The 9,528-nt window shown below is 22.7% G+C and overlaps 3 protein-coding genes across 4 annotated transcripts; 1 reads left to right on the top strand and 2 right to left on the bottom strand.

The window, feature by feature from the left end:
- Nucleotides 1-1,675: 1,675 nt before the first annotated feature.
- On the bottom strand, nucleotides 1,676-3,838 carry LOC102681695 (NADH-ubiquinone oxidoreductase subunit 8). The gene is made up of 4 exons (XM_006620678.2): nucleotides 3,607-3,838; nucleotides 3,174-3,426; nucleotides 2,591-2,783; nucleotides 1,676-2,273 (listed from the first exon to the last, which is right to left on the bottom strand). Exons 1-4 carry the CDS (start codon nucleotides 3,632-3,634, stop codon nucleotides 2,142-2,144), a joined length of 606 nt encoding a protein of 201 aa, XP_006620741.1. The 5' UTR covers nucleotides 3,635-3,838; the 3' UTR covers nucleotides 1,676-2,141.
- A 210-nt stretch (nucleotides 3,839-4,048) lies between these two features.
- On the top strand, nucleotides 4,049-5,881 carry LOC102681826 (pyridoxal phosphate homeostasis protein). Its single transcript, XM_006620679.2, has 4 exons — nucleotides 4,049-4,300; nucleotides 4,417-4,777; nucleotides 5,072-5,313; nucleotides 5,391-5,881. The coding sequence occupies exons 1-4, from the start codon at nucleotides 4,229-4,231 to the stop codon at nucleotides 5,460-5,462; spliced, it is 747 nt and encodes a 248-aa protein (XP_006620742.1). The 5' UTR covers nucleotides 4,049-4,228; the 3' UTR covers nucleotides 5,463-5,881.
- Nucleotides 5,882-7,067: 1,186 nt separating this feature from the next.
- LOC102681959 (glutathione S-transferase 1-1-like) lies at nucleotides 7,068-8,920 on the bottom strand. 2 transcript variants are annotated; one of them, XM_031512908.1, is made up of 6 exons: nucleotides 8,838-8,920; nucleotides 8,061-8,208; nucleotides 7,883-7,941; nucleotides 7,651-7,792; nucleotides 7,313-7,480; nucleotides 7,068-7,245 (listed from the first exon to the last, which is right to left on the bottom strand). In XM_031512908.1, exons 2-6 carry the CDS (start codon nucleotides 8,199-8,201, stop codon nucleotides 7,102-7,104), a joined length of 654 nt encoding a protein of 217 aa, XP_031368768.1. In that variant the 5' UTR covers nucleotides 8,202-8,208; nucleotides 8,838-8,920; the 3' UTR covers nucleotides 7,068-7,101. The 2 variants fall into 2 exon arrangements, with proteins under 2 accessions (XP_031368768.1, XP_031368769.1); XM_031512909.1 differs by having other exon boundaries at nucleotides 8,061-8,217; nucleotides 8,838-8,844.
- Between the last annotated feature and the right edge of the window lie 608 nt (nucleotides 8,921-9,528).

Below are 9,528 nucleotides of genomic sequence, written 5' to 3'. Positions count from 1 at the left end.
TAATAATAATAATAATAATAATAATAATAATAATAATAATAATAATAATAATAATAACAACATTAATAATAATTATTGTGGTCGAATTTTTAAATGCACAATTTCACTTTTGCAATATAAATAAATTGTGAAGAATGAAATATGAAAAAAATATAATTTTTTTTTAAATTTTAGTTTTCTAGGATTTCAAAAATATTGAAAATATCTTTACAGTAACATATATGTATATATTTAGAATTATACATATATATATATACTTTAGAAAAAATTTTTATACATATATTCGTAGTTTGCATATTTTATTTTCGCTATTAAAATTATAATTTTTAATTTCAGAAGTTTTTGTAGAATTTATAATGTTAATAATATTAATGATTATGTAATGCGTTAAAAAAACGGCACAAATCTATTTAGGATATATGTTATTTTATAAAATCTCAAAAATTTAATTATTTTAGATATTCATAATAATTGAGTAAATACATTTTAATGCTCTTTAATATTATCTATTGAATTTGATAGATAAATAGTATAAATTATGTTTAAATATTGATTAAAATAATTTCTTTTTTCTTGTTGTTGTTTTCTTTATATATAAAGTTAAAATGAAAAATATCAATCTTAAGATATTTTTTTAAATTATACATATATACATACATATTGTTAATTATATAATTTATTTACAAACAAATTTAAAATCTTTATTTGCATATATAGCTTTTTAATAAATACTAAAGTGATTTTTCGTGATTTCATAGAAATTATTTGCTTTTTACATAAAAGTGTAATGGCGTTTATCTTTTAATTATACGCATTTCTATATTTCATTATAATGCATTTATATTTACAAAATGTATGTAATATTCATTGCTATTTAAAAATTTTTCGAAAATGATAAAGATATAAATGAAAGTTAAAATCTTTTAAAAATTTAATCTTTTTATTACTTTAAAAATATTTCACTAAAATTAAATTTCCTGGTTAAATATTCATAAAATAATTTATTTTAATACATCATATTTGATTGATATTAATTATTTATATTATATTTTATAATTTGTTTTCAATGATATAAATAATTTTATCATTGTATGATTCTTGATAAAAGAGTTATTTTAAAATATTTTGATGGAAAAAATAAGTACAAATATTCTTTTTAAATAAATAATAATTTTAAATATAATAAAATATTAAGAATAAAAATGGAATGTTATAAAAATTACATATTTAAAAATAATGTGTGTAAACTTATATGTTTGTATTCTATATGTGAATAATAATTTGTAATTTATATTATATAATATATAATAAGACTACTACTATTGACTATTATTCAAGGATATTTTTTTGGAAATAGAATATTATAAATACAAAAATATATATATATATAATATATATATATATAAGAATTTATTAAGATATATTTGTAAATGCATAAAAATTAAATTAGTATTAATATAAATAATATAAACAATTTTTATTAATTTAATAATTAATAAGGAATGCTCAATTTTATATGAAAACATGAAAAATCATTTCATTTTAAATCAAATTGTTAATCATTATAATTTTATAATATAAATTAGTAAGATGCATATATTTAGTTTCTTTATATACATGCAAATTAAAATAAACAATAAGAAATTAATTTAAATAGAACTACAAATGTATAATATGCATTAAATTTAAATTTATTTTAAATAAATATCAAGATGTAAAAGGTAAGATCATTTTATAATAAATATAATATTAAATGTGATAATTATTTATAATTATAAAAGAAATTTTTCACTTCTATCACAACATTTTTAACCTTTTCCTTTCGTATGGCATTCATCTGCCACTATGTTCAACTCGACGATAGATCATTTGTTTTCATTCAAATATCAATTAAAACAGACGATTACCTTCATTGTATTTATTCGACGACGAATGATTAAAATCGATGATTATACCGAAGAGGTTAAAAATAAAATTAATTTTATATTAAATGATTCTTTACAAAAATAATATATAAATGAATAATAGATCAATTTTGAAATCTATTTCGAAATCTAATTATTGCTGATAGATATTATACAATAAATATTTTTTACTAATAATATATGTAATATTTGACTACATTATATAATTTATTAAATTTATCGATAGAGATAATCAGCATGAATATTGCTAGCAATTTCTGATTCCCATTTATCTCCATTATTTAATAGTTTTTCTTTATTATATAATAACTCTTCATGTGTCTCTGTGGAAAATTCGAAGTTGGGACCCTAAAATAATTCATAAAATTAATATTTTAAATTATACAAAATTTTCCTTAAATTTAAATACGAAGTTAAAAACAATATAGTAATAATATTAATTTTAATAATACTATTTTTCTATAAATAATCTAGATGATGATTTTCGATAAAGAAGCTAATACCATTATTTTATTACAATAATTATTATAGAAATAGTTTTATAATTGTAATCTTTATAAACATTGCAGATCGTATACAAATATGAGATCATTGAAATATTTAGACGATATTATTTTTAAGTTTACCAAAAAATCATTTTATAATTGTGCAATATTTGTTATTACCTCTACGATTGCATCCACTGGACAAGCTTCTTGACAAAATCCACAATATATACATTTTGTCATGTCTATGTCATATCTTGTTGTACGACGAGATCCATCAGCTCTCTCTTCCGCTTCAATAGTAATTGCTTGTGCTGGACAAATAGCTTCACATAATTTACATGCAATACATCTTTCTTCTCCTGATGGATATCTACCAAAATAAATTGATTATGTTTTGAATATTATTTTGAATATATATAAAATGTTTTGCTTTGAAAATCATAATTTTAACATCAAGAATTTCAGAATGAAACATAAATATAATTCTAAATAAAATAATATTAATGTATTAAAATTTAATCTAACTTTTTATTAACTAATTAATTTTTAATTATTCTTTTCATTGTATACATAATCAATATCATAATTTATAGTATATTAAGCATTTAAAAATTTTATTCAAATCCACAAACATTTTGACAAGTCATTCAGTTTTAGAAGAGAATAATAATATTCATTAATTTTTTCAAAAAAGATTTAGTATTTATTTGTAATTTAATAATATTATATATAATATTATAATTTACATAACTTTTAATACCTTCTTAATGCATGTTCACCTCTAAATCTTGGACTCAAAGGGCCTTTTTCAAAAGGATAGTTTATTGTTGCAGGTTCAGTAAAGAAATGTGACATTGTAATTCCTAAACCTCGTATGATTTCTAAGAAGAATGATTTATTTACTGCAACATCAAGAAATTTTTCTTTCTCTTTCTTTAGGTAAACAGAAACATAGTTAGTTCGACGTAAAGGTACATTTAAAATTTTTGGATATGTTTGAAATAATTTTAAACCTGTAATAATATTTAATAAAGTTATGTATATAACTTATAATAATTATTAATAAAGTTATATATAGGTATATAGGTAAAATAAAATATTTTATAGGTTATATTATATATATTATATCATATATATTATTTTATATAAAAAATTAATATGCAATAAAAAATAAAATAGTTTTTTGGATTCACCTGGTTGTACAGTTTTTACAAATGTCATGTTTTTAAAAATTTTTAAAATAATCTTATTTGATACAATCAGTTTTCACAATGTACCTATATTTTCACATTCATTAAGACTGAAAATAAATCAAGCCAAGAATAAAATTGCCAGAACAGAATTACTAGATTCTGGGACAAAATGGCTACCAATAACATGGCAGAGAATGAAACAGGAGAATCGCAGAATGCATCATTTCATATAGTACCATTAGTCCAGAGATAATAACCAATAATATCGTATTGTTATGTTTATTCTTTCATCCAATGGGATATTGTTCATTACTTTTATTCTTTCTGTCAATTATCAATGGCAATCAAATGTCAATTGGCAATCATTTTGTCCCGATATCTGACTATAATCAGATAATTATTTCATATTTATAATTTATTATTCAATTTATAATAATTATTTCACATATATTTATTAACCCAATATAGGGATTTTATTCGTATATTATTGATATCTATATTACGTTACGAAATTAAGTGAATGGAAATAAACAAATCAAATTGTGTGATATATAATACAATAAATCATTTCAATTAATCTATAGTGATAAAAATGTTGATAAGGAATTAAAAAATAATAAAAATGGCAGAATTAATAACGAATTTAAAAGTGGTAAAAAATAAAATTACTATTGCTTCTGCTAAAAGATTACCAGTATGTATTATTAATATTAAATATTTTATAAATTTATATATTATAATTAATTTAAAAATATAATAAAATAAAATAAAATAAAAATATAATAATAATTTTTAATATTTTACTAACAGGAGTATAAATATTTTGAACCACGTTTGGTAGCTGTAAGTAAATTAAAACCAGTTGAATTAATTGTTGATGCTTATAAAGCTGGTCAAAGACATTTTGGAGAAAATTATATTAATGAATTATTAGAAAAAGGAAACGATCCAATTATTTTGGAAACATGTACAAATATACATTGGCATTTTATTGGTCATCTTCAACGAAATAAAGTAAATAAGTTATTGAGTGTTCCCAATTTATATATAATTGAAACAATAGATAGTGAAAAACTTGCATCAGCAGTAAATACTTCTTGGATTAATTATAGGAAAGATGAAAATTTAAAATTAAAAGTGATGGTACAAGTTAATACTAGTAAAGAGCAAGGTAATATATATTATGATTTTAATGATTTGTTCAGATTATATTTTATCTGAAAATAAAAAATATCAAAAATAAAAAATTTACACAAATATTATGGTCAAAAGTATTATGAAAGAAAAGTTATATTAAAAGTTTATATTATAAATTTTGTTTCATTTTTAAGTAAATAAATTAGTAAGTTACAATTATCAGAATCATTCTAATTTTAAATATGAAATAATTTTAAATAATTATTTTTAATAGAATAATTAATTATATAAAATTAAATATATAAAAATTATATATTTATATTTTCAGAAAAGAATGGTTGTGAAATTACAAATGTTTGTCCTCTTGTTCAGCATATTATTGCTAATTGTAAGAATTTAGAATTTATAGGTCTTATGACAATAGGTATGTTTGGATATGATTGCAGTAAAGAACCAAATCCTGATTTTTTATGTTTAAAAGAATGCAGAGAAAATGTTTCAAAAGAATTAAATATTGATTTAAAACAAATTGAATTATCAATGGGAATGTCAAATGATTATGAACATGCGGTAATTTCAATTAGAATATATATATATATTTTTTTAAAAATAATAAATAAAATATAAATGAAATTAATATTATATAGGTGGAATTAGGAAGTACCAATGTTAGAGTTGGTACTGCCATATTTGGAGAAAGACCAAAAAAGAATATTTAATGAAATTATATTTTCATTGTATATTATGACGTATAGAAATACAAAAATATACATAAAATATGTCTTAATAAATAGAAAGCTTTCTATAGTGATAGAGGATGAGGAAAGACAAATATGTATTTCTATATTCATTTTATTTCCAATCATGAGACTATGTGACTGCTCATACGATTATATGCATGTTTATTCAAAATTATCAAGAAATCGAAATTGTTATCTCAAAATTGACAAAAAAAAAAAAATGCGTTTGATTGCAATGGAAGTATAGTCGTTATTTTATTATCACGACTTTCTACGTGAAAATCTTAATATTTTCGATGACGCTAAATTCAAATCAATAATATCTCTGTGCTAAACTATTCAAGAATTATTCGCAGATGAGATATAGAATAGATCTAACATTTAATAATGTTTTGTGTCCCATATTTTGAAATAATGATTACGCAAAAAAAACAGAATGTTTGATATAATCTTTACGATTTAAAGTGATAAATATAAGAATTATATTCAATTTAATCATAAAAGTTGATAAAATAAATATTTTAAAATATTTCAAAATATTTATATTTCAAAATATTTTAAAAATAATTTTTTTAATACATTTTTTCATAAATTTTTTTAGTTATTCAATATAGAAAAATCTTTATCTATTTTGTTAATTTTTGTTAATATATTATAAATAATTTGAACATATTAGAAATCAATATTTTGAACTTTTTTCTTTATTTCTTTAGACATATTACCGCCGCTTTGTCTTAGTTTTCTAGATATTTGCAAGAAACTTGATATTGCATTGAATTTTGCCTAATAATATATATATATATAATATATATTGCGATATTTTTAAAGTCTATACATCTACGATATATAAAAATGGAAATATATAAATATAATATATATACAAAATATGTATATAATATAAATATATACAAATAAAATATATAAGATATATAAAAATTAGATTGAATAGATTTTCTTATAATTTTTAATCGATAATTGATAAAGATGACAATAAAGTTAATCGGATATCAAAGTTGATATCTCTTAAGCGAGTAAGTTTTATAAAATGGATATAGACGAAGGAAATAAAATAATAAGAGAAAGATAGAAATAGAATAAAAATTTGGGAATTAAGTCATCTTTTGAAAGTCATTCTGCCGCAAATAAAACTCAATATACAAGAACAAAAAAGAGGATAAGAAAGAACAGAGATAAGAATTGACTTATTAGCGTCATTGACGTCTTGAATGTAACGATATCTTTTTAAAAAACATGTTTTTAAAAATTTTAAAAGATAGCGCTGATTTTAAATTCCCTATCTTATTCTTTGAAATATCTTGGACAAATCAAGAGATGGCGTTGAAGATCAATTCTTATCCTATCTATTTTTCTGTTATTATTTTCTGTCTTTGATATTGAGTTTCATTTGCGGCATTCTAGAGATGGCGTTGATTCCGAATTTTTACTCTATTTCTGTCCTTCTCCCACTTTTTTTCTCCCACATTTTCTCTTTTTATGCTTGCTCTTGATACGTGATCACATGCACGATCCAAAAAAAAAAAAAAACAATTTATTATTGAATTTTAATCATTAAGTTCAGTTTATTCTATACAAATTAATATATAAATATTTATATACGTTAGTCCTTTTTAAAATCTTCAATCAATTTTTTTAATATTTCTAATCCTTCGCCATTAGCTTTACGATAACCCGGTGCGAGTGATTTTATCCTGTTCATCCATTTACCAACATTAGTATATCTTTCCACTTCGAAACCGAAAATCTATGATCAATAGTCATTATTTAATTTCCGAAATAATACTTAATTTTTAAACATAGCTTCCTAATACCTCTGCTGTCGATACAGTGGCAGCTAAAGCGAGATCAGCGATAGTTAAATTGCGTCCAGCGGCATAATCTTGTCCATCCAGAAATTTATTCAGAACGTCAAACGCGCCTTCGAGTACTTTATAACATTCAGGATTATAATCCTTTGTCTTTCCAAACGCGACTGGATACTGAAATAAATTTGTTTCATTTCAGACAGAAAACAACGAAAAAACAAATTTTTTTAGATAATAACTTTGTTCAATCTTTTCATCTAGAAATATTCTAAATCGAAAATAATGGAAAATCAATTATTATAAATATATATATATATATATAAACATTTCTTTTGAACACTTACGTAATAATCCTTCATGCCTCTGTACAGAGTACCGATATCAAAATGTAATCTATGATTGACTAAAGCTCGGCCAACTGGTGTTTGTGGATACAGGCGAACATTTTTACCATATTGATCGGCTAAGTACGACATAATAGCTCGACTAATTGCGAAATGAAACGATGATGTAAGAAATGGAAATAGAATTAGATAATATTAATTATCATGATGTATGATTCATTAATATACAAACCTTTCCGTCAGTTTATAATCACCGTCTACGAGAAATGGAACAGTTTTCTGCGGATTTAACTGTAACAGAATATAGTAATCAGACTATAGCAAAGCATAATTATATCACTTTAAATTTGAGATCCATCGTGGATAAGAAAAAAAGAAAACGAATATATATATATTTTCATCGTACTGACTTGTTCATATTCCGGTTTCAAATGTTCATTTGCAAATATATCGATTTCCTTCAAATTTAACGAGATACCGATGGCTTCCGCAGCCAGGAGGACTGCCCTGCAAGGTGAACTTATGGGCATGTAATACAAATCCAACGACATGATCACATTTATCCAACTAAAAAAAAAAATATTCAATACATGTATTAAATAAATGATATTTAATGATTATATAAGGATGATACAACACAAATATTATATAATACAAAAATTATATTTCCTTTTTTTCCAGCTATTAGTTTTTCAACTAGAAGATTTTCAATAAGAAAATCGATATCCATACACGCACAAAGTTATGGAATTATCTTGTGTAAATAATTTCCTGTGTAATTGCGCGTGTAATTCGCGTTGAATTTCATTCGTTCGTTCATTATTCAACCAATGCCAAGAATCCTTGTTCTCTAATTTTACTCTGCAAGAGCGAGTTTTATCCCTCGTTACGGAATTTATATATAATTCCGTGTATATCCGTAATTTTTTTTTTTTTTTTTTTTTTCAATCGAACGATAATCGACGGAGCATTATTTTTCAATCGTACCCGAGTTACGTGTACTTGAATCCAGTGTATTGTACGACTACGTGTATTCGCCATTAACGAATAATCGATACGTGCAAGCGAGATGGTTCAAGTATACGTACGAAAAGAAGAGAGACGAATTTAAAAAAAAATAATTAAACGGATTGAACTTGTTTAAAAAAACGACAACTCGATATAATCAATCTTCTTCTGTTTCTTACCTGAAATCTTTTTAATTCAGACGTTGCTTCGAAATTCGGTGTAACGAATTATCTTATTGTCTCTTATTTGTTAATATAACAACATGCGAAGAGATGATTATCAATTTGTAACAACAACAAGTTTATAATGGATCTCAAATGACTATCATTTGTTTTTTTTAAGAAAAATTTCGTACGAATGAGGAAGGAAAGGTTATGTACTGTTTTATTGGAGAATCGAGAGTGTAGAGTTTGTGAGCTCGCTCGTTCGATCTATAGCTATATTCCAGTACTCTATATATATATATGTATATGTAATTTTAAAGACTTCGAACGATGCTGAAATTTATTGTAAAATGTTTATTATTTATATATTTTGTTTCAAGGTGATAAGATTAGAAAGTTTCTTTCCTTTTTTTCTTTTTTAACCTCGTCGGCTAATCACGAGAAAAAAGAGGAAGGAAATATCGATTAAAGAGTTTTACCAACCATTGTACTGTAATTAAAACGTAGCTGAAACCGAGATCGAGGGTAATTAGCAAATGAACATCGAAACAAAAGGATGGCCACTGCCGAAGTAAATTGGCCGCATTGCGAACACCAAGTGGCTTCTATAATTACAAGGTTCATTAATTTGCTGTTCGATGCTGATTCCAGTATTTACCGTATGGTAAACGCGATAATGTTAATAATCTTCCAAATGAAATTATAA

The sequence above is a fragment of the Apis dorsata genome, unplaced genomic scaffold, assembly GCF_000469605.1.
Source record: "Apis dorsata unplaced genomic scaffold, Apis dorsata 1.3 scaffold_525, whole genome shotgun sequence".
Classification (NCBI taxonomy): Eukaryota; Metazoa; Arthropoda; class Insecta; order Hymenoptera; family Apidae; genus Apis; species Apis dorsata.
This window is presented reverse-complemented; position numbering and strand designations above follow the sequence as displayed.

Coding starts and splice junctions, on each gene's coding strand:
- LOC102681959 (XM_031512908.1), bottom strand. CDS start 8,201: ATGTCGTTGGATTTGTATTACATGCCCATAAGTTCACCTTGCAGGGCA. Junction 7,942..8,060: donor TGAAACCGGAATATGAACAA/GTCAGTACGATG, acceptor ATTCTGTTACAG/TTAAATCCGCAGAAAACTGT. Junction 7,246..7,312: donor CCACTGTATCGACAGCAGAG/GTATTAGGAAGC, acceptor TATTGATCATAG/ATTTTCGGTTTCGAAGTGGA.
- LOC102681695 (XM_006620678.2), bottom strand. CDS start 3,634: ATGACATTTGTAAAAACTGTACAACCAG. Junction 3,427..3,606: donor TGTAAAAACTGTACAACCAG/GTGAATCCAAAA, acceptor ATATTATTACAG/GTTTAAAATTATTTCAAACA. Junction 2,274..2,590: donor CAGTGGATGCAATCGTAGAG/GTAATAACAAAT, acceptor GAATTATTTTAG/GGTCCCAACTTCGAATTTTC.
- LOC102681826 (XM_006620679.2), top strand. CDS start 4,229: ATGGCAGAATTAATAACGAATTTAAAAGTGGTAAAAAATAAAATTACT. Junction 4,301..4,416: donor CTTCTGCTAAAAGATTACCA/GTATGTATTATT, acceptor TTTTACTAACAG/GAGTATAAATATTTTGAACC. Junction 5,314..5,390: donor CAAATGATTATGAACATGCG/GTAATTTCAATT, acceptor AATATTATATAG/GTGGAATTAGGAAGTACCAA.